General features: G+C 35.2%; 1 protein-coding gene across 1 annotated transcript in view; it reads right to left on the minus strand.

Annotated features, from left to right (window-relative positions):
* The window catches only part of LOC123673960 (low-density lipoprotein receptor-related protein 2), a 76008-nt gene that overhangs the window by 24210 nt on the left and 25947 nt on the right, over positions 1 to 25851 (minus strand). The window contains exons 2-7 of the mRNA XM_045608743.1: positions 13317 to 13448; positions 10410 to 10541; positions 6309 to 6554; positions 5306 to 5560; positions 2898 to 3298; positions 353 to 866 (exon numbers count right to left, since the gene is read on the minus strand). Of these exons, the coding sequence (XP_045464699.1) occupies positions 353 to 866; positions 2898 to 3298; positions 5306 to 5560; positions 6309 to 6554; positions 10410 to 10541; positions 13317 to 13448 (1680 nt within the window). The remainder of the gene's footprint in view (positions 1 to 352; positions 867 to 2897; positions 3299 to 5305; positions 5561 to 6308; positions 6555 to 10409; positions 10542 to 13316; positions 13449 to 25851) is intronic.

A 25851-nucleotide genomic window follows, 5' to 3' on the forward strand; every position in this document is an offset into this window, starting at 1 on the left:
TTATGTTATGAAAAAACCTCAAGCCAACGATAATCACGGTGATTGCAGAACCACACATCACATATTAGTATACACATTGAGGATTTATAGCAACACCAAAAAGAGAACTCAGTGAACTAAAGATAACAATTTACATTTGGTTATGATTCGGATTGTCGGAAATATTGAGGCCTGAAAAACATTATTAGGTAAGGTTAGGTTTTGGCCAAAATCTTAGATTTTTTCCCGATTTCTCGAACGTTTTTCAGTTATCTGTACGATAGCAAAAAAGATTTTTATCGACTTTCATAGTCATGTTCATCTTTTTAGCATAAGTGTAAATATATATGGTGCATGAAAAAACAATTCTTACCATCCGTCCAATAAATCCTGTTCTCGAAGAGCGTCAAGCGAGCCGGACTCGGCACCGGTTGTCCCCTGATCACCAAAAAGCGCCTTTCACCGTTGTAATCGACCGTCTCGATATAATCCAGCAGGCTGTCACACCAGAATACCCGTTTGGCAATTATGTCAACAGCCACACCTACAGCTTTGTAGGCAGCTTCTGCGACAATGGCGTGTGGATTTGTACCGTCCATATTCGCCCTGAGTATCTGCGAGCTATCCGCTATGAACATGTATCCTACGGACGGGTCTAGAGCTATGTCTGCGGGATTTGTAAGGTTCGATCCCAAGGCCACAGCGTGCCATCTGCCGTGTAGTTCGAACACGTCTATCTTCAGTCCAATGGCATCAACCACGTATAATTTATCTCCAACCCAGTCCACGGCTAAGGCTACTGGCATCCATGAACTTGGAAGGGTTATGTCCACGTCACTGACGTGTACTACGCTGGTTCCTGTTTCTCTTAGCTGTTGCGAATGAATCTGGAATAAAGTAAGGGCGTTAGAGATTTGTTCAGACCAAGAAAGTTTTTGAAGAGATTAATTGGTCTTCAGTATTTTCCGCACTTATATGTAGTTTTGGTGAAGATAGATCCAAATACAACACTAGTTTGACATCTTTGAAGAGACAATGACTTACCAATATTTTTGCGTATAATAAATTGTTTGAAACCCATGAAGAGCAGATTTTGAGAGAAGTATAATGAAGTGAATTCGTGTATGATCTTTTGGGGCTAATCCTGGAACGGTTTTTAATAAATGTGGGTAGCAAAAGACATAATGACACACTAGCACTTTTTAGGTTTTCTGAAAACCATTAATTCGAAATGATGTGAACTAGGAGTGGTAAGATATAAGAGTCAAGATCAAGTGTGCACAATACTCGTCATTTCCCTGAATATGGAACAGAGAATATGTATGAAATAACAAGAGTGTAACATGATGATGCTTTTCCACACAGGACTGGCGTTAACTAAAACGAAGTTCTGGCAAGGACGGAAATATCACTTTAAAAATGAACTGAAAACATTGTTTCAGTACCGCATCCAAATTCACGAACTTCGAATGAAATCTGCTAATTATTATGAATATTAATGTTGAAAATTTCTTGCATTATGTAAGAGTTAGAATAATCAGTCCAGTGAATTTAGATGGTAGTGAAATTGACTATTCAGAGCTCAGAGCAATAAAATACATGCTAGTAAACTATAGAGTGGATCAGCGTCCGAATATTTTGAAATCAACTTTTTTTACGGTTTCTGTGATATCAATTCAAGTTTGATAAAAACAAGCTCAAACTTCGGCTTCAGAGATAAAAAAAGGCATCTCTCTTTCTATGGATTTTATTACTCAGAGGTTCAGAGAAAATAGTCATTAATTACAAAGTGTAAACGCATTGAGAAAGCATCAGTTGCAAGTTAAAGCATTCTCAGACCAAAAAAACAATGTAAAGAAAATTTCAGCAACATCATTTGACTTCCAGCGTCTGATGTTTTATGTTGATTATCCTTTCACAAGAATTCTAGAAACGTTGTCGAAGAATATCTCCAACTGTGAATTGTATAACGATCTAGATTAGGTAGGCGTAAATAGGTAACATTCTTTTCATTTTTTCGCGTCATTGCGGAAAAGTGAAACTCTAAATATTCTAATGTCTACAGGAAAATGGTATGAAAAAGTCATGGAAAAACTATATTTTGGTAGGCATTTTCGAAGGTATTCCCTTCATCAAGAGGGTGGGGGTTATTTTTCCCGGGCCAGCAATTTTCATATTCCCGTAATATGGAAGTATAAACAGTTCGGGTTTTAAGAGGTATTCAGCAGTAACTCAAACCGATGTTTACTATGGAGACTCTGGGAATGGAAGACAATGAAAATGAAAAATTATGAAATAATGACACGTGCGTGAGGAATATTTTCTCATTTTCAGTACTTTGAAATGAACAATCTGAAATAAAATGCTTGTTTCGATAAACACAGGCCTGCTTGCCAATAAAGCACGTCTGAAAAATATTTCCTATTGTGTTTTACTACCATAAAAATTGTTAAGCTTTATTTGAGAATTATAGGAATATGTGAAACGGTTGCTTATTTCTTATAAATTAAAATGAAAGTTCTTTAATATAATACCAGGTTCGTTGAATTCACTCCTCTTTTTAATATGCTGAGTGAATCTAGTGTCAATTTGAAGAGAAAAGTGGTCCATTCCGAATTGAAAATATAAGTGAAGTGAAAATACAAGTGAAACTTTTAGAAAATATACATACAAATCGTAATGTAGCATATCAAATTTTTATATTATCACCGCCATTAGGATTTAGTCGGACTCAAAATGGCGGAGGTGCCTGTGTCTCTCATTTTCCTATACACCCTCTCGACTGCCTGTAACCAGCCACTTCGTTCCAGAATAGCCTGTGTATATACTCTTTCTCTCTTTCAACTAGTTCATGAACAATACTGTAAGACTCTCTGAACACTTATGTCCGACATAGGAAAGTGTAGCATGGGACTTACCCTTTTGGTTTTGACATCCGACCAAAACAGTATATTTTCATCGAAATGATAGTCCAAACCGCTACCGGCGGTAGTATTCGCGATAACAGTGCTCGAGCCCATCGAGTTCAAACTTATTATGGACTTCTCGTGGATGAACATAATCTTCAGATATTCGGCATCCTGCGCGCTGCACTTGGTCCTGTTGGCGAGCGTGAAGCCGGTAGCACACCGGCAGTTGTAGCCGTTCGGGGTGTTCGTGCAGAGCTGCTCGCAGTGTCCCCACTCCAAACATTCGTCCCTGTCGATGCAAGTGGAGTTGTCGGGTGCCAGCTTGTCGCCATCTTTGCAGTAGCACGTACCTCCATTTGGAGATGCTCGGCATTTGTATTGGCACTGGAGTGCTGCGCAAGAAGAACTCGCTGAAAAATAAAAATTCATGAATTCATAAATATTCTGAATATCGAAATTTGTCCTCAAATGTTTGCGAATGAACGGCAAATTAATGTGATTTATGTTTATGTGAATGAATATTCAGTGAGTGATAATGATGGGTGAAATTTTTAATGAAATGATGCAATTCAAACTGATTGCGAGCCCCTTTGGCTTGCTTAAAAAAAACGGACTGCAAACTGATGAGGAGCATAGCCTCGAACATTTTAACTATTTCCTTCAATTGGAGAAATTTGCCGTTCGGACAACACATATTTAGACGCACCTTGATATTATGAAAAAAACGTAATGAACATAAAACGCAAAGAAACTGCGAGTGCTAATGCATCGATATTTCATGTCGATTTATACTCAAACGAATGAATTTTCTTGACATAACGCAGGGTTTCCCCTAAACAATGTACTCATGGAGATATTCGATAATTATTATGATTTTTACATCAACTATTATTATTATTATTTTAACTGGGGTCGTTTTGGTTCGGTAAGCCTTCCGGGAACTGCGACCATGCAGATCTTTTGTTCTCTACCCTACTCATTCATAGAAACCCAGGGAGGTCGTCAATGACGCTAATAAAACTGACAACCTCCTTAGGGGACTTGGCCGTTACCTCTCTGGTATCCAGGACCGGCTTACCCATGTGAATGGTTCTTAGGCCAGCCAGCTCTGCAGCAGTCCCCCCATCACCCGAAGCTCGGCTCGCGACAGCTCCAGGAGCTTTTTGGCGTAGGTAGCTGAAATCTCCACGAATTTCTTTGCCTGAACAAGTCTAGGAGTGTTAGTCCAGTGGATTGTCCTGCTGTTCAACTCCCATAGCCGGACCGCAGCTTTATATTGGTCTTTTCCTAGCCCACAGAAAGGCTCAGGTCCAGCAGGTGTTAACCTTGATGCACTTTTTGCAAGTTCATCAGCTCTTTCATTTCCTTCAACCCCACAGTGCCCTGGTACCCATAGTAGAGTCACCTTATTTCCTCTGGCCAGTTGCTTTATGGTGTTACGGCACTCCCAAGTCAGCAGAGACCCCTAGCAACACGATTCCAGGGATCTTAGCGTGGTTTGGCTGTCCGTGGTGATGTAGATATGCGCCCCCTTGAGGTTTATTTTGAGACACTCCTGAGCGCATACATAAACATCAACTATATTACCACTAACGTTGATGATTACTAGTTGGATGTTTTGGAGTTTCAGGAGTTTCACTTCATAATGTGTATTTTTTAGCTGCATGAGAATTTTCGATGGCTGTCATCTATGGTTCAATAGTCGTGGAGGTCAAAATGTTTGATATTTATATTCAGTAAGAATCCGAAATACGGCGGCCTTTTTGGCATTTCTCATCTCATTCGACTACGACTACGAGTATGGGTGGTTTAGTACTATATCTTTATACTGTGACATAACCACAATCTAACTAGTGATGATTTATAGTGATTGATATTATAAAAACAGGTAGAACTTCAAATTCATTGGAAAAAAAGCAATGGATTCATCCATTTGTCGCACGACCTTACGGTTATATATACAGAACTGAGTAGTAGTTATATTTTAAGCGGCAAATAAGCAAATAATCCGTCTATTTTGAGGGATTAGTTTAATTTGGTAGCAGTAAATTTAATACGTGGTGCAACAGAAATGGAGGATTTAACTCGAGTTAAAATATAATCTTGTATTACATTCTTCGGTACACACGACCTTGAGGGATATAATTCAGAATGTTCATAAACCGACCATAAAACTTTGATTGATCGATCAACTCGTTGATTGCAGTTTGAAATTTATGGAAGTGTCAAAAATTAACTGAAATTGGACACAGAAATCATTTGATCGAGCAAATCACCGCAATAAAAGTTTTATGAAACCCACATAAGACTTTCAAAGTATACTTAAAAGAGTATACCTCCAATATTGATTATCATAATTTGAATTCGATACCTTCTGTTACGTAAAATTTTTAGTAATATTGAGAGAATCTACTTACAGCAAGCAGTTTTTTCATCCGCACCATCTTCGCAGTCTCGTTTGCCGTCACATAGCTTAGTTTTGGCTATACATTTGCCGTTTCCGTTGAGACCACCTTTAGGACAGAGAAAATGGTCGGGTGGACAAGAAATGGAAGTGCAATTCCTTTCGTCAGACATGTCCGCACAATCGTTGAGGCCATCACAGTGAAAACTAATTGGTATGCACAGGCCATTATCACAACGAAATTGTCCGCTGGTGCAAAGTGGGAAATCTGAAAGATAAAACAAGAAAAAATAAAGATGAATAAAAAGTTTTGTTTAATTTTAGTTTTCCCGATCAGATACTTTTGAGAAATTCAATACTTTCAAGAACTATCACATTTTAGTGACTTTTTGCTAACCCGAGAGATGGCGTCGTGGACTGCGAATCTCTCGGAAGAACGGTACCTACAAGGACCTAAACCCAACCGTTTTTTGGAGATTAAAGGTCAGAAAGGTGTATATGGCAGAAAATACTGAGTGTCATACTGATAATTAAAATTTAATACCGCCATTAAAATTTAAATCCTCCATTTGTGCAACGTAGCCAAGTGTTTTATCAATATTGAAATTATGTTTCATCAATAGATAAGCGGCTCCATTAGGAGGATGGTATCCATTTAATGGAGGATTGAAATTTTAATGCGGCATTAAATTTTAATAAACGATCCTGCAACTGAGTGTATTAAAAATTGGATTCCATATTTGTTTTTCATACACTCTCAAACAATGTCTCAGGTTCAAAATAGTATTTTATCATATCTGCATCATAGTCCTTGTCTCATGAATTGAAAAGCTTGCAAAATCAAAAATTCAAATTTCATTCTTCTCAAAAAAGAATTTCGCACGATGTGAACGTGTCAAGGCTACCAAACCAATCAGGACAAAAACTGATTGCCGTCATTATCTAATTAAACAATATTGGGAAAGTGTGATATTTATTCGCTCATTTGACAAGGTAATAAACAAATATACACTTACTGCATCCTAACTCGTCTGATTTATCTCCGCAATCGTCTTTATGATCGCATTTCATTGAAGAAGGGATACATTTCAAACCGTTGGCACATCTGTATTGGTCCGGCTGGCAAGCCACTCCTGGACATCCATCTTCGTCCTTACCTGACCTGCAGTCTAAGTAACCGTCGCATTTTTTTTCCTTTGGTATGCATGGATCAGACGGTTTGGAACCGCAGTGAAAGTCATCTACTTGGCATTGTCTATATGCTGCGAAAAAAAAGTTTGTTTTTAAAAATAAATTCAATAAGGACTTTAAATGAAAAATGAAAATTTGGAATGACTGTGGTCTATCGCCCAAAAATATATACAGGGTAATAAATATATAAAAATAAAAAATAATAATAAAAACAAAATATAAAATAAATAAAAAAATATACAGGGTGCGGCAGAGCCGATTGACGAGTTTTGACAGGTCATTGCTCGGGATGTGGTGGGGGCAGGTAGGTTAAGAAGAGGTCTTTGTGTTCCTTAGAGTCAGTAGGTTTTAGGCAGCACCATGATTAGGACCGGAATGCATCTAGGCTTTGCCGTTTGCACGTTTTACGAAAATAACCGTTCTGTTATCGCGACCCAGCTGGCATTTCGGCATTCCTGTTCACATTTCAGTCCCCTCTGCAAACACAATCAAAACTTGTTCTCGTCAACTCCATGAAAGACCACTCCATTCACCTAAAGTCACAGTTTGGTGTGCTATGTCTCAATTCGGAGTGATAGACCCTTGTGTTTTCGAGGAGGAAAATGTCACCGTTACAGTAACTTTTTAGCGTTATGTGTCGATGTTGGAAACCTTCCTACAGCCTGAAGAACACGATCTGGGTGACAGCAGGATAGCGCTATAGCCTACATATCTCGAAATTCATTAGCTGTTTTGAAAAAGATGTTCCCAGGGAGACTGATCTCACTAATAGTGCCGTGGGTCGGCCATCGCGCTCACCAGATTTGAGCATGTGTGACTTCTTCCTTTGGGGCCACCTTGAATAGATGGTCCTCAAAAATCGCCCCACAACCTTCCAGAACTCAAGCAGCGAATAACCGAAAAAATCGGGCCATACCGCTCGAGATATGACGAAAAGCGGTCGAAAACTTCCAAAATCTACTACATCGGTGTGTCGCTGCTGTGCCCGCTATCTTAGTGATATCGTTCTCAAAACTTGAGAAGAAAAACTATATTTTCTACTGCTTCCAATGAATAAAACCGTTTTTCTCTAATTTTTACCATTATTTTTGAATAGCCCTTTCAAACTCATCAGTCGGCTCTGCCGCACCTTGTACATGGGTATAGCTTGTCTTCTTGCTTTCAATTATCATCATCAGTTTCATTGATGATAACTCTCTAGTCTTGCTTAGGTCTGCTACCAATACTTGACATAATGAATGTTTTGTTTTTCCTCGTCGTCAAAACTATTTAATGGTCTTCAGCATTATTTGTGACTTTTTCTCGTGTACGCTACCGATACATTATCTGAATGTCGAGTCCATTCTCAAATCGCATTACTTTGTGTTTGGGATACATTAAAGCGCATAACGACTTCCACCTGCAACATACCTTCACGCCTCCAATGCTAGTGCTCCATGCTCAACTTGCAATGGTTATAATTGTCGTAAAAACAATATGTTATTGGAAATACTTATGTTTTCAATAACAGCAGTCGTACAAGTATTAAATTGCAATAAGGCAAGAACTCTGAGGTCATTTTAGTACTAGCATTTATTCAATCTTTACATGTCTGCTAGTTTCGGCCGACTGGATTCAGGTTAGTACTTCCCCTTTGGGATCTCCATCTCCCAATTTGATTTTTTGAATTTCGGTAGCTAGCACTGACGCGAAATGAGGAAGTGGAAGAATGGTGGATTAAATAAATAAGAACTGTTTGTTATGCTTGTCTACATTTCGATTCTTGGTTCATTCAAAATTGGAACCTTCTTCAAAACCCTAAAATATAAGTAAGTCGTAGTTAATGAATATAAAAACAAGGAGAAATAACTCAGTGAACAAACTAGTTGGAGAATTTCCTCGTATATGGTGTTCATAGTGTCTTTATGCATTAATGAAAGACAATTAACGCTGATTGTGATCTCTTCCTACAAGAGGGACTACCAACACGTGGCTTTCCGCATATCAGTCAAGCATTAAGTACCCATTCATTTCTCCTCTGGCGCTCCTGCGATGACCAAACTTTGTACTGTGTACGAGGGCACTTGGCAGCACTGTACGACTGAAGATTTTTATCTTCACAAAATTATAGTTTTACTTTTTTCGTGATGATTTTGTGAAGGTTTTTTTTAACACGAATATTTCAAAAATATTTCAGTGCTTTATATCATTGAATATTTCATTAATTCTTTTGCGAGAAACGAAAAGTGAAAAGTTATCAATTTATTTTTTTTTCATTCGCAAATCGGAAATATTGTGATTTTACAATGTAGATTATTGTCTATACATAAATCGGTGGTTGTGAGAGGAAAAATCTATAATTTCGTTTTGAACTGAGCAGTCACGTGGTAGTGGTAGAGGTGCTGCTAGAAAGAAATGTACAACTTTGTACCCTGTAAAAAATTTGGTCATCGTACAAGCTCCAGAGGTAATCCCTCTTCAATAGACTTCTTCACAACTCCGTCACTTCCGGGGCCACGTAAATATTGTGAATTTTTGTTTCGATATTCTTCTAGAATTGTTTATGATTCTTAATTGTTACTCAATCGATATGAAATTTTACCCAAGGGTTTTATACTGTCATTTTAAATGCAAATGCAAATTTTCAACACTTTCGAATCTGTTGTTTGGAAGTAAATAGGAAAACAAAATTTCGAGCACCCAAATTTACGGAACCCCTAGTCGAATTTACTAACTTAACCGCGACATTTGATATTTCAAATTTCTAGCTTTTTTCCGATCTTTAGCGGAGGAAGAACAGAATCGAATTTGAAGACCATCACCGGCTCAAAATGCTAAAAATAGAGACATATTACGTTTGAATGATAGAGCGAACGGTCCGAGCGCTGAAAAAAAATGGTTTCAAATTATCCATCTGTTAATATATCTATTTCATATTCAGATAGTTCTCCACTCAGAAGAAGATCAACAGATCAGATTACGATAAAGAAATCTCATCCGAGACCTTGACACCTTGACTTGTCATAGGTGACCTAATAAGGTCAAGGTTACAGAAGAAGAATCTTGTTCAATATTATGTGAGGAGTTCTGAGTAGATATGTACAAGCTAGTAAGAGATTTGATGTTTTGTTAAAAAAAAAATATAGAGATTAAGGCCTAAAAAAATGTTCTGATTCATTCATCTTTCTCAGCCCAAAATTGCTAGAATTAATTCTTGAAGAAAACCATTTTTTTTTGTTAAGCAGTGTAAGGATTTTTCTTGTTAGAAAAAATTCGTTGACCTTATGATATAAGCATTTCAATTATTTTTATGTCCATAATATGTATGTTACTCAAATGACAAAGAACAACCAGCGTAAAGGGAAATGAAAACTGTAGATAACGTTCTTGAATATTCCATCCATACCACAGTTATCTCAGGTTATTGTAAGTCGTAAGGATATTATTCATCTCAACTTTCGACACTAATGCGAATTAACTGTTGAGATAAATAACAATAGCATCCATTTCATTTACGTTGTTGAAAGTTTCAATTATTCCTATTGTCCCAAAATTCGGATTACAGCACGAAACTCATTATTCTGTTAAATATGGAGAGATTGTTTTGTGGTGTCGTTGAAACAACTAATGACTGAGAGTACCTAGATAAAACTCAATTATTTCTTCTTTTTATTCATATAGAAGGTATACTTTATTCTTGTATTGACGTAGAAAACATTTTTTTACATCCGTTGGATTGTTTCTCAAAGGATAGTTCCAGAAATGTTTTCACATATAAAAAATGTTGAGAGGAAAAAGTTTATACGTATGTATAGTAACTTTCCCAAGATGAACTTTGGCGACTGGTCAACTTTGTGAGCTTTCAAACGCCATTGTTTTAGTAAGAGTATTTGAACTGATATTGGATGATATCAATGTTGTGCTCTAAAAAAAAAATGAATACTCACTACATTCGACTTCATCGGTTCCATCTATACAGTCAACCGTCTTGTCACAGCGATAATATGGCGGTATGCAATATGTTTTATTCCATATGTACTGCCGGCATGTTATTTGTCCTTGTTCACATTCGGGTGGCGCTATAAAACAAAAATTAAAAATTATGACATTAATTCGTTATTCAGAGTTAACACTTTGCAGTCCAATTTACAAGGTTCTAACCCTGTAAATTGAACTGTAACAGTATAATATTGCTTCTTCTATCAAATACGACAAAATTTTTGACAATAATTCAGACATGGTATGAATTGGTAGGTTTATCGAATGTGGGAGTAAAGTGAAACTTTTATACTCCCTTGGGTAGAAAGCATAGCCAACTCATTTAAAATTATTTTGTCATATTTACTTAATATTAATATTAACCCGAAAATGATGGATTTTAGAGTCTGTGAATTAATGACAAGGTAAAATAGTGTAGTGGCATGCAGACAAATTTTCATTTCTGTAAAAAGTACCTCCTCGAGCGGGACTCAAACCCGCAACCTCCGAATCACTAGTCCAGAGCTCTAACCAATAAGCCATCAAGGAAGCTGAACATTCCACACTATTTTACCTTGTAATTCATATTAACATTGTTATTGTAACCGCCGCTAATATTAAAAGAAAAAGAATTTATTGCATTTTTTGGTATATTAATATTTACTCCTTTCAAATCCCTAGAAGTTGAAGGTTCGTTCTCCTTTTCCGAATGTTTCCTCACAAAAATCTTCTCAGCAATCATATTCTTATTTTTCAATGAATTTTCAACAAAACTCTATGTAACACCCCAGTAAAGCTAGCAGAACCACTTTGGAAATTCAGATTTTTTGCCATAATTTTAGGCTAATTTGAAAAAATGTTTGCTGTCCAATTGTCAGAGAAATCGCTGGTTCTGCTAGGCTTAACGTTAAAGTAGCAAAACCACCAAGCTAATCGAATTTTTATGAACAACTACACAATAATTTTAAGCTCACGTTAGAACCCACTGCCCAGTTTCTGAATTTATGAACCCAACCTCAAAGAAATTCCCCAGAGTGAATTCACTTTTATAGTAATTTAAACCTATATTCAGGCTAATTTATTACCCTATTATGAAATTTTTGGCTTTTATATATAATGTTGTCGTCCATGTATTGTTTTTTATTTCCTTTCAGTATTCACAAATGAGATGATATGATATGATATGATGATATGATACATGATCAATTGATGAAACATGATTAAATGGCATAACCTAACCTAACCTACTGAAGACGAAAATGATGAAAGAAATGAAAAAAAATACATTGTTTTCATTAAAATCATTCCGAATTGTATCAAGCTATAGGACAACCCGATACATCCAGTAAAGTTTTTTTTTTGTTTCTTGATATTTTAACCTTAATATCGATAAAATTCAGAAGGATGAAAGTAGGTATGTATCTATCGTATTTTCTTAGCAATTTTTGCACGCTTTTATTTAATTTTCGAATGATTTAGATAAAATTTCTGAGATGAAATAATCTAATTGAGAGGAATAGGTACAATAAATATAGCAACATAGAAATTAACGAAAGGGTAAAAAAATAATAGTGTAAAAAAAGGAAAAAGATCCTTATGGATGGAATTGAACTGAAACTCAAAATTTTTTCGTATTTAACTTCTCATTAATTATATCAAAAAGCGGTTGCTAGAGAGCTAGAGCTGTATGTACCGTGCGCGTCAAAATGATGGAAAAAATTCATTTTCTCAGAAGAAAAACATTTGGCAACAAAATTCTGAAACCGGTCAATTTTTATTTCAGTTTTACCAAAACATTATGGGTTTTCGTTGCACCCTGTTCCATCCCCATCAACCCTCTAAATTTTTTGAATAGGGAAAGAGGGTCATGTGGTACTTTTTCGGCAAGGTCTTCGAATCCTCTTCACAGGCGTGCAGAAATTTTCAAGAAAAAAATTTCTTTTTGAAAAATTAGTTAGTTCAAAGAGGTTTTCAGTATGTGCACTTTGTCATGGTTCATTTACTTTGAGACGATGGTACTTGTTGGAATTTGTCACCGAATGAAAGTCGACCATTACAGTTTTGTTCATGCACAACATTCAACCCCTACAAACCCTTCAATGGAGAAAAAAATGGAGCGACATTGGAAATTTATTTCGGCATTGGAGTACCACCCGGAGAATCATTTTGGATTCAACCTCAGTAGAAAAGAAACGTACTAATAACATACCTACTTCAGATCATAACTGAAGCGCAGTGTTTCATACATTCTAATTTTTCACGTGAGGGGGTTGAAACGGGTTGAAATTGGGTATGAACAAAACTGTAATGGTCGACTTCCATTCGGTGATGAATTTCATGAGGTACCATCGTCTCAAAGCCATGACAAATTGCACATACTGAAAACATCTTTGAACTAACTAATTTAAAAAAAAAAAATTTTTTTTTGAAAATTTCTGCATGCCTGTAAATAAGATAAAAAGACCTTGCCAAAAAAGTACCACATGACCCACTTTCCTATTCATAAAATTTAGAGGGTTGATGGGGATAGCACAGGGTGCAACCAAAACCTTAAAAAATGTTTAAAAATTTGGTGAAAGTGAAACAAAAATTGACCTGTTTCAGGATTTTGTTGCCATATATTTGTCTTCTGAGAAAATAAATTTGTTCCATAATTTTGACGCGCACTGTATATCCACCAAAATAATCCTCATCAAACGATTGAAATGTTGGACCTAATTTCGTTCACGCTAAGTACATACAGCTGACATTTCGCTATAATCTGCTTCACTACGTGGTTAATACCATGTGTATAATGTAGGCGATTTGGACGTCAAAATAACGGTACTGAACCGACTATTAGCGGATGTGAAACTAAATAACATGTAAATACTCACGACATGATTGAAATTCATCTTCGCCTTTCTCGCAGTCTTTTTGGTAATTGCATACTAGTTGCTGGGAAATGCATTTTCCTTCAGGACATTTAAACTTATCCGAAGGGCAGACTACCGACGCTGGATCTATTCCTAAAAATAAAAAAAACTGGTTTCAAATCATGTACATATATGGCATGTTATTAATTGAATTTAGGACATGCGTTTCTATATCAATCAAGGAATATGTTAGTAGAATAATGCAGTGAATGGTAATATAACCATGTTTAGCATATCTTCATTATTAATTTCACATTATTAATGTTTGTTTGTTGTTTTTCATTTTACTCAATCGATCAACTCATTGATTTTATTTTGTGATGTTTGTTTATGTTTATGTTTTTTATCTTGACCCTCCTAAGCCTCTGAGAGACTTCTCCAAGGCATAGCTCTTGTATCTGTGGTGTAGCCAAAATGAACTGAAGTTTAATACATAATTGAATGGATAGTGGCAACCAACAGAATGAAAGTATTATGAGACTTTCCACTACTGTATATTTCTTCTTCAACAAACAATAAGTCTGATGATTCTTTTCCGCGCCATTCAGAGTTCCTTCCATGCACTAGTGCGGGAAGATAAATATTTACTATGTTAGTATATGGTAAAATAATAAGGATGATGTAAATAAATGTGCTTAGCAAGCACATAAAATGGAAGGTTATAAATATGTAAGACTTCACTTCTATTGGCTTTGTAAGAAATTTTTAGTTCCATAGAAATTAGTTGATATTCAGGTAATATATAAGCTCGGTGTGGTACAGCACCTTATCTTGTATATCGAACCATTCCGAACTAGACAAGAATATGCACACTTCATATTTACGCCGATAAGTGTTAAGTACCTATGACAAATACAAATCTGCGTACCTGTCTGTATCAGAACTACCTAAGCTGCCTTACTGAAGTCCGTGGAATATTCTTATTAGGCCAATTGAAAAGTCCCTGGTCTGATGCACAGATGGCGGTGCTTGTATTAAATCCATATGATTTTTAGTTAGTACCAACCTTCAAACGATACGTGTCAAAATTTGACAGCCGTCCGACCATTAGTTTGTGAAATATTGCGTTGTGAGTGTAGCTACTTTTGTTATTTAAAAAAATATGGGAAAAAACGAGTTTCCTCTGCTGATAAAATATTGCTGTTTGAAGGGAAAAAATACAGTTGAAGCAAAATCTTGACTTGATGAAAGTTCCCGGGGTCTGCACCAGGAAAATCAACCATCGTTGATTGGTATGCTTTAACGTGGTGAAATGAGAACCGAAGACGACGAAAGCAGAGGACGCCCAGAAGAGGCTGTCACCGACGAAAAAATCAAAAAAGTTTACAAAATAATTTTGAATGACCGTAAAGTGAAGTTGATCGAGACAGCAGACATTGTGGAGATATCATCTGAACGTGTACATTCCCGAATATTTGTAAATGAGAAAGTTCACAATCGATCAAAAGCGATCAATGGATGGAACATGGTTCCATCATTTCACACCGGAGTCAAATCGATAGTCAGCTGAGTGGACTGTACACGATGAACCGAATCCAAAACGAGTAAAAACATAACAGTCAGCTTGCAAGATTATGGCATCAGTATTCTGGGATGCGCAAGGTGTTATATTCATTGATTACCTCCAAAAGGGCCAGATCCTCAACAGCGATTATTATATTGCGTTTATGGATCGTTTAAAGGATGAAATCGTTAAAAACCAGCCCCATTTGAAGAAAAAAAGGGCTGTTTCATCAAGACAATGCACCGTCACAAATCAATGAAAACAATGGCAAAATTGCAGGAATTGGGCTTCGAATTGCTTCTGCATCTACCGTATTCGCCAGATCTGGCTCCCAGCGAATATTTCCTGTTCTCAGACCTCAAAAGAATGCTCGCTGGAAAGCGCCAATGAAGAAGTAATCGCCGAAACTGATGCCTATTCTGAAGCGAAAGACAAATAGTACTACAAAAATGGTATCATAAAGTTGGAAAATCGCTAGAATCGCTGTATCGCCCCCAAAGGCACTATATATTCAATAATAATATCGAATTTTGCCAAAAAAATTTGTTTTACTATGGAAGACCGGGGACTTTTCAATTGCCTGTTATTGCGCAATATTGTGGTTTGACAAAGCTTCTTAATGTAAGGCTACTCTTCTTCGCTGAAAACTCGAATAAACCTGTATTTTCCCTAACAAGAAACATTTTTTGCTGGTTCATTGTTTTCATTTAAGTAATATAGTGAAGATTCCACACACTAAAATTGTCATGTTACATTAAACAAGTTGAGAGTTGATAGGGCGGCCAAGACTTTTGACGATGTGTGCATTGCTTCTATCGAACATTTTCACAAGTATCTAAATTTTCAAACAAAACTAATTCTTCCCTATAAATAGATCAAATTCCATTATTCCGTTAAAATGACATAACTGGATGAGAAGGCAATAAAAAATCGAAATAATATGTTACCGCGAGAGGTCACACCAACATATAATTAACTGGTTGCTATAATTCTGCCTAATCGGTCGAGGAGTGAGATCATCCACAATCGAACCGTTATTTTCACAACTTCAGCAAGTTTCTGAATATAGGAAGTGAAATATCACTATAATAGGTCTTGTTTCATAAGTTAAGATTTATAACTAATTAGTTTCAGGAATTTCAGAAATCCCTGTACTCCTTTCTATTTTGAGATTTGAATGGGTTCAAATTGGAAGAATTCATCTTTCTACGTTATTTCCTTTTATGTAGGCACTCCAATGAAAACAGTGTATATTTAAGAGTGATAAATAACTTTAATGTGATGAAACCTTTGTTCTTTGTACCTCTTAATGAATTGATTTAGGTACTTTCCTATTTTTCACATTGGTTCACTCAATTGTTTACCTTATCATAATGTAATAAGCAAAACTGTTCAAAATCCAAGTGATCTTTCTGGTAACATATTTTATTTTCAGTATGAGGGAGATCCTGTCACACAAATTTTGTGATTAAGGCTAGATCACTTTCTCAAAGTTAATTTTGGGGTAATGAACTCAAATGAATGTGATCTATTGGTGGTGAATAAATTATTAGTTTTATTATAAAAGTAGGTACTGATTTAACATTGAATGGAATTGTTTCCAAAAGGAGATTTACTCAAAAGTTGGAAATTTTTTTTTAATTTTACGTACTGCACATTCCGAAAATACATTTTTATCATTATCCACAGCTGAAATATTATATTAAGATCATAAAAATAATAAATAATGAAAATTATACTATGTAATAAAATAATATCAAGTTAAAAATTTGGAATTGTCACCCATTAATATTCTTCATGCAAGACGTCCTTGAGATGAATGATCATGGTGATCAATATGTTGTTTAAGCTTACTGACGCTTTCCGAGTATACATTGATGATCACACTAAAACAATTAACAACATTTATCATTAAATTATTTTTCATGGAGCAATTTGAAATCTTGCTATTTTTTAATGATCTATTATATTAAATCCTAGTTGTTCAATTCAGAAGTGGAAATGAGGACTAGTTCTCGTCTAAAAATTAATTTGACTCATTAAACTATATTACTTTGTGGTAAACCTGTACAGTCTTTCGAAATATTTATAATTGTTGGTATAATTTAAGATTGTATATTATCTTCAGAATTTTATTATTCTACGAGTTATTAGTCCTTTCTCAGGTTGTTCAATAAAGTTGACGAAATCAATGGAAAAAAAATGTGTTTGAATCGGCAATGACAGTTTTCAAATGATATTTCTTAGTTTTCAGAATATTTAATATTTAGGATTTTATATTTGATAAGTAGAAAAAACATATTTGATATTTCTCTTTTTTTTTTAATTATTTCAATAGATGATTACTGAATTTAATTCACGGAAAGAAAAAAATAAAGGGGAAGCATTGACGAGAAATGAGGAGTTTTGGAGCTTTCGTTCATTCATGCACCAATTGCACCCTTGGAGAAAACATATACTCATATACATCTAGTGGTCTCCAAGGGCGAATGATTGAACGAGCGCTGAAGTTCCTTTCACACGTCAGTGCTTTTCCCTTATTTTCATTCAATAAATTCAAAATTGCAAACATGGAGATGAAATGAGTATTTTCAAAGGGTTTTTGAATCAATTTTCTTTGTATGTATTTGGCAATCTCAACGAAGCGAATGAAGCGATTCATTATAATGTCAGCTATTAGATAATATATAAAGAATATCATTCAAGATTCCCAATTTTTTAACATTCCAATACGATTATTGTCGGTTTGGGAGCATATAAATTGAATAACAAATAAAAAATCCAGCAAAAAACTTTCTCGGAATTTCAATTTATTTGGGAAAACTAGTTATGTATCATATTTATTATACGAAAGAAAATCTAAAGGATATTTGCTTGATGACCTTGAAACTTACGGAACCTTGTCAATTGGAAGAAAAAATATTGAATCTAGAATAATAATAAATGAAATTCAGAATTCAGGGTCATGTTATCAAATCGGACAACAAATAAATACTTCTAAATTCATTCCAAAATAGGCTATTGGCGATATTTTAGTTGACTGAAAATTTTCCCATATTTATATGCAAATTTCTAGGGTCATAAAACTAGAGTGTGTACTTATAGTTCGGTCATAGAGATTGAGAAATGGAAGGCGCCAAATAAAAACAAAATTTTGTCACTTTTATTACTGAAGGATAAGGTAAGGGATGCCGACAAAAATACTATTATGCATTTGTTTCCGTTTTGGTGTATCTACAGGTACACGTTTTCATAGCGTGTCGTTTGCCAAACACATTTCCCTATAATTTCGTTATTTTTTATGATAATTTTGAGCCAGAAATGGTCTCCGAAAAATTCGGCTCCCTGATCACCAATAATTTTTCAATGGAAATCAAAGAAAACCACAAGCCCAGGTATTAACTGTAGAATTGCTGTTTTCTTGGTTTTACAATTAATATTTTATTGTTTTTGTTTTTTTTTTCATCTTATTATGTTTTTATTTATCACCACAGGTTCTGCTCTGATGGAGAAATAATTTTCCAGAATAGTTCCTGGAACATATCCACAACTATTCAAAGTTATCTTTAGTTGATTCACGGCACATTCAAGTTATCACTTCATTGTGAAATGGTCCTGGGAACGATGTTAACCTTTTTTCCATGGGTATTGTTTAAGTACCTACAAACACAATATCCATTATATGCAATATGCAACTTTCTGTTTCACAAAGATCAAAATATGGACGTCGATTATAGTTCGTGCTTATCATAACTGTGAAATTGCAAAAAATAATATTGTTCTCTTTGAAGTGTTTCTTAAAACTTTCAATTGATTGAAGGTTGGAAGCTGAAAATCATAATTCCTTCTAACAATATTCAGCTGATGATTTCAATCATTTTTTGAGTTAAATTTTTTGTAAGATCGTTTTATGATTTCGTCAGAATTTTTCGAAGTTACTCTCTAGTTTTTTTTGCCTCCCCGGCAAAAATACAGCACATTTGCAGGTTGGAGGTTTTGGACAAAGCGGAGGGAGGGGGTTTATTCGTGAGTATTCAGAAATTCATTGTGGAAAACTCCACGCTTTTTTTATAAAAAGTATTTTAGGGAAGGAGGAATGAATTATTCCTTCAATAAAATGCGGGAAAGGAAACTGAAATTATAGAATATAAATAATAAAATAAATGTTATAATCAAGGCATCAAAAATTTAAAGGGAATTATTCACGTGCTCTACTGAATTCAAATGAATAAATGATGAAATATATTAATTGAAGTGAATTTGTATTAAGGGATTTTTTGGGAAATATCAAATAGGTAGTCAATAAAAGAAAAAAAAACGTTCAAAGTTGTTGATTATTTTGATTTTTCCGCGATTTCCGAAAACAGGACAATTTTGCGTTCCGGAGCTCAGTATCCAAACCCCAGGACAAGTAAGTAAAACAGAACGTCTGGTCACCTTAGGTATCACCATAGTATAAGGAATTCCTTATACTATGGTATCACTAACCTCTTCTGCCCTATTCAAAATTTAGGGGTTGTTGTTCTAAAACTGAGTGCCAGTTGCACCATTAGCCTAAACGTTGATTAAAAATAAACTAAGGGTTGAAGCGATATGGTTCTGAATTGAATCTTAAAAGCTGTCCTTGAATCAAATCGACGTATCCAGCGAGTATTTTCGTTTTCGAAAGCCCACCCTGTATATGTGATCCATAACCAAATAAGAGAGAAAGCAAAATATGATGTATCCTATCTTCAAAAAAAAAAAAAACTTTTTCAGTTATTGACAGACTGATAGTGCACTGTTAGTTCATCTTAAATGTGTTTTGCATTTCTCGTGATGGATAAAAAAATGCGAACAATGCATTTTGCATTGCAAATAGACTGCCGTGTGATGAAGCGCTGATAATGTTACAATGTCACGTGATTTGCGGAACAACATTGATTTAGATTACCCAAGTGAATAATAGTCATAACATACGAGTAGAGTACTATACTTTGTCCAAGAAGATTAATAAAGAATTAAGGCTCATACGCGTGACAGATATCTACTGTATTAAATGTCATTTAAGAGACTCAAATGATATTTAATACAGTGGATATCTGTCACGCGTTTGACTAATTCTAGAACACCGAAACCACTGAATAGTTGGTCCACAATGTGGATTGTTCGAATTTGGCGTACAACTATGTGAAGTATGTACAGTCTATCCAAAGTCACTTGGAGGAAGCCAGAATATTTCGATTAGATAAGGGTTGTTCAAGTTTCCAGAAATTCCTTTGGAGCCAGTAAAATTATTGCCTAACAATATTTTCAAATAAACCCTGGTATTTAGCGGATCACGGTATCCACTTCAAAGGGACATCTTTGGCTAAGCGTTTTTATGGACTTCTTCAAGTGACTTTGGATATACTATACCTATATAAAAGGGAAAGAAGAACGATTTTTAGCCGAATCGAGATTTCGAAACATTTGTGTGAAGCAATAACACTCGTTCATATTATTATGATATAAAGTTTTCTTCGTAGTTCCCGGTAACAAGTTTCATCTTCAATAACTTAACCAATTTGCAAACATTGTTAAATTGTAGTATGAATTTTGCTGCTGATTCCAGTCAAACCAAGTTATGGCATTCACACATTCACTACAAAATTAGGGTTGTCTCAGTAAAATTTTAATGGGTCAGTGATCAGAGTCATTATTTATTTGTGAAAGAATTAATGTTAATATAATATCGGAGACATAAAATATATTCATTCTGGTATTTTATTGATGTATTATTTCTACTTTGACGGTAATTATACCTATAGTTTGAATGAACTATAAAAATTTTTTGTTTCATAATTTTTTTCCAATTTTTTTCGTCATAGTATAATGTGACTTCACGCGCTCTAGGAAATTTCTGGAAACGCAAAAATACCAAACCAAACCTGAGTCAACCAAATTTTTTTGATAGAATAAATTGATCAGCAAATATTCCTCTCATATGGTAATGAGGAGGAAAATATTATGCAGATGTGGCATAAATATTCCTTTCTCGCCTAATTAAATCGGAAAATCTTAACCTTTTGCAGAATATTTAGACTTTAATGGACGCAGCCGTAGCTGACGGCTGTGTCACGACTGTCACGATCGAGAAAACCTTAAGCTGACCATAGACGTTCTTAATTTGATGGACATCTTAAAGTCCGCCCACTCGTAACAATTATTTATAACAGTGCTTTTCTCAGAAAATCTAGAACGTGTTATGTTCTTGTTTGGGGTCTACCATGAGATATAGCCGACTCAAAAATCATCTAGTGAAATTATAGGATAATGATTATTGTAAATTTGGCGAGAAAGAGGAAGAAAATATGAGAACCAGTAACAAATGGCAAGGTGAAAATGATATCCTCTAGAATTTCGTCATTCAATCCAAAAACAAAAGGGATTTTTTTCAAATATAAATGGTGTTTTTTGGCTGCATGGTGGTAAGATGGTTGTTATCTATAGTATCAATTTATTGCAAAAAAAAATTGTTGTCAACTATTTCCAGAAGTAGTCCTGTTAACTGACTCCCTTGTTCATGCGACTTAACGTCTCTCGATTGCTTTATATGTTAAGTCATTGGTTTATACCGGCAAACCACCAACTCTTGAAGCATTGGAAACCAATATTCAACCCACCATTGATGCCATACGGCCAGATTTATTGGAAAAGGTATTAAAAAATCGTACTGATCGAATGGATTATGTAACACGTAACTGCAGCTGGCATATGCCGGAAATCTATTTAAAAAATAAATGCCATGGAATTAACAACCAGATTATAATGATAAAAAATTCATTTCAACGATAATTCTTTCTTGTTTCATTATTTAAAGTTCTCAAGCTCTCATTATATGCACCTTTATTTTATATCATTGTACGATAAAGTGAAAAAGGCTCTTACAGCAGCACATCGTTGAGTGACAAGGTGAAGAGGGTTCATTCTAGAGTATTATTATACCGAAATATCTATGGGTTACTTTTCGCATATTTTCACACCAGACCATCATTGAATATCAATAAATCATAAAAGTGATAAAATGAGCACCGAAGACGGTGAACGCAGTGGACGCCCAGAAGAGGCTGTCACCGACGAAAAAATCAAATAAGTTCACAAAATAATTTTGAATGGCCGTAAAGTGAAATTGATCGAGATAGCAGACATTGTGAAGATATCATCTAAACGTGTACATCATATCATTCACGAAAGATGTGTCCAAAATGGGTGCCGTGCGAGCTTACAATCGATCAGAAGCAACAACGTGTTAATGATTCTGAGCAGTATTTTAAGTTGTTTAGTGCAATAAACCTGAATTTTTGCGTCGATATGTGACAAGGGATGAAACATGGCTTCATCATTTCACTCCCGAGTCCAATAGACAGTCAGCTGAGTGTACTGCACACGATGAACTGAATCAAAACGATGAAAAACACAACAGTCAGCTGGCAAGGTTATGGCATCAGTATTTTGGGATGCGCAAGGTATAATATTCATTGATTACCTCCAAAAGGGCCAGACCAAAAACAGCGTTTATTATATAGCATTATTGGATCGTTTAAAGGATGAAATATTTAAAAAACGGCAAAAAGGTACTGTTTCATCAAGACAATGCGCCGTGTCACAAATCAATGAAAACGATGGCAAAATTGCATAAATTGGGCTTCGAATTGCTTCTGCATCCACCGTATTCGCCAAATCTGGCCTCCAGCGACTTTTTCCTGTTTTCAGACCTCAAAAGAATGCACGCTAGAAAAGAATTTAGCGCCAATGAAGAAGTATCACCGAAACTGAGGCCTATTTTGAAGAGAAAGACAAATCAAACTACAAAAATAGTATCGAAAAGTTGGAAGATCGCTATAATCGCTGTATCGCCCTCGAAGGCAACTATGTTGAATAATAAATTCGAATTTTGCCAAAAAAGAATGTGTTTTACTATGGTAGACCAGGGACTTTTAAATTGGCCTATTATGAGACATCCAACCGGAACGGTACAATCCTTATCTACCGTAGACTCATATCAGGCGGCAAAACCGCGACGTGTATGGCCTGCCTTACGTACCTGACAACGCTCGACAAAGTTGTAACGATAGTGAGTTCAATTCAGCTCGCCCGACGCGATTGTGAATAAGCTAGACTTTGTTCCCTTCCCTCGAATAGGCAGGCCGTGGTACCCGTCGGTACCACTGTCACTCGCTCGCCGTTTATCTCTCTTTCTCTTCTGAAAACACCGTTTATTGTTGTGTGTATGTTATAAACACAAATACGTAACAGTGCCCGGTACCATTAGGTTCTGGCGGACGGAGCTCAGCCGATACGGATGTTGTGGTGATTGGTGGTACCAACGCTGTAATCAATAGCTTCCAGGTATTTCTGATAAAGCGGAATGTACCCGATGAGGCAGGTTGCGATAATGAATGATTATTTCGTCGAGGGGGAACCACTTATTCGACCTTGGTCTTTCATTTGACGGTAGCGGTGAGGATTTTTCGCGTGGAAGAGAGATGCCGCAGGGTTCTGTTCTACGGTCGATGGACATCGTTGGGGCATTATTAGATGGTCGCTTAGGCGCCGTTTTTGAGAGGAAGTCACTTGTTTTGTTGCGATAGGTATATAGATATCTGGCTGTTTGTCCACGTTGCGAAAAATGGGAATTATTCTCATTCGGGATTTTTCATTCTGAGCTAGGTTGTAAAAAAATAAAAATTTTATCAATATTTGGTTTTTGACAATTTTTGATATGTCGTTTATATAAAACGTGTCTCAAAATGGTGTCAAATAAATTTAATTGAATATTACAGGTCAAAAAATAGGACAGCTTCCAATAAATAATGACGAAAAGTGTATGTTTTCCAGGATGGACGATGGAAGGAAGTGACAATTTGCAAATTCCTTCTGTTTTTAGGCCTTGATCAAACGAAATGCGGTCAGATTTGACTGATATCGAAAGTAGTTGGCAAAATGCTGAACAATTTTTTTGGGGAAATGAAAAAACACAAGAATAATAAATGCATGCTGAAAGATTCGTCTGTTCTCCTTTCGATATACCTATGCCATATAATGGGGTTTTCCTATAAGTGGTTTCATTTAGTTTAGTTTCCTTTAGTCCACTACCTATGTTGACAGCTGTCATTTTTTAGCATTTGACAAGTTAAAACTACGCCATTACTGAAAATGGAACAATACACGCTTCAACAATGCATTGAACTTGTTAAAATTTACTACAAAAATGGTGGAAATTTTGCAGTCACAATCCACAAAACTAAAGCACTTTTGGTTGTCGTGAAGCACCATCTCGGCCGGCAATAGAGAAACTCGTATGAAACTTAGTGATGTGAAGAATCGAAGCTGCGTACTTCGCTCAAGAACAACTAGACTCTATAGGGTTTATGTCATTCATCTTAGTTTTTATACATTTCACAAGATGTTACTGTGAATTTTCAATATTCTCTGTACTCAAATTAATTCATCTTTATTCAGCAAAATGAACTTGGTGAGCGAATACACTTCAATTCATACCTATTTCGTTTATTTTTCTCTAAAGCCTTGAAAAAGTCTAAATACATATATGAAAAATATATCTGGAAACATATTTGTGGAAAGGAAACCTAAATTTTGCACCATTACAAATGCTTCGCGATAACCATTTGCAGCTTGAAAAAAATTCAAAGCGGCTTAAAATTCGAGCGATAACGCAGGAAAAGAATTGAAGTCTCTTTATTATTCTCTCATATTCTGTGGCAAATCCGTTCGTTCTACCATGCCATATGTACCTACAACAAAATTGTTCGGGAGTATCTCAGTTTCACACAGATTTCATGATTATATTTGATTATTATATGTTGGTACTCTGAATTCTCCTGTCGCGGATTTATCTTTTATCTGTCAAATTTATGATACAGAAAACTGTTCTGCCAACCCAAATTTTTCAATGCAAAAATCATCAAAAGATTTTTATGGAGATATTCCATTAATTTCAATAAAAATTCAGTCAATTAGTGAAAATAATGTCTACTACTTTTACAGAAGGCTCATTCATTCATTGAATTCTGAACTCGTGGAAGAATATAGATGCGTTCTGTACGTTTATTGTAAATAAGCCTCCCGAAATAATTATGCTTCTTACTTGAATGTCAACATAATGATTTGAATATTATTCATTATTCGATTGAGAAAAATTCTTGAATATCTACAAACGTTGAATTAATATTTATTTATTCAAAAGATGATCAAGTCAGTTCGAAAATTCGTCGAACATGTTTACAAAAACAATTGTATAGAAGATTGTAGTGTTGTTACAAAATTGTGCGAAAAAACTCTTCTATTCCACTTCGTGATCGAAGGTTCCATTGAATTGATGCTATAACCTGAGGCTATGACAATGAAGATTGAAGAATACATTATTTTTTGAAACAGTTCGAGGAAAAATATCTCCATAAAGTCGTGAAGGATTTTTTTATCACCCATTGAATCAGTTTCGTTGCAGAACATAAATGAATTTAAAATTATGAAGTTTATGATGAAATGATGAAATTTATGAAGATATCAATGAAACATAATTCTTAATTGTTCACTGAGATGGACGAAATAACATTGATCAATTTGCTACTGCGATTTTGGTAATTCAAAATGATTGAATTTGAAATCAGAATAATTACAAGTGATTGTCGTTCCTTTTGTAACCTGCGTAAAAATGATTCATTTACTTGAATGATTGACGACCTTTTTATTAAAGAATAAATATACATGTTTCAAATTCATGATAACAAAATCAATTATGAATATGTAATTGTTCAAGCCTTTACTGTTGCACTCAATTGTGTAGAAGTTGAATTTTAATGACCATTAGGGAAAAACTGTGATAAATCTTCATAATTTTGAGGGACTTGCTTTGAATGTTTCTTCGTTTTTTGAATTGCATAGTAGGTATTTTGGTTGCAATTCATACTTCACACAATGTTAATGTTTTTGTTGTTATTAATGAAAAAT

The sequence above is a fragment of the Harmonia axyridis genome, chromosome 2, assembly GCF_914767665.1.
Source record: "Harmonia axyridis chromosome 2, icHarAxyr1.1, whole genome shotgun sequence".
Classification (NCBI taxonomy): Eukaryota; Metazoa; Arthropoda; class Insecta; order Coleoptera; family Coccinellidae; genus Harmonia; species Harmonia axyridis.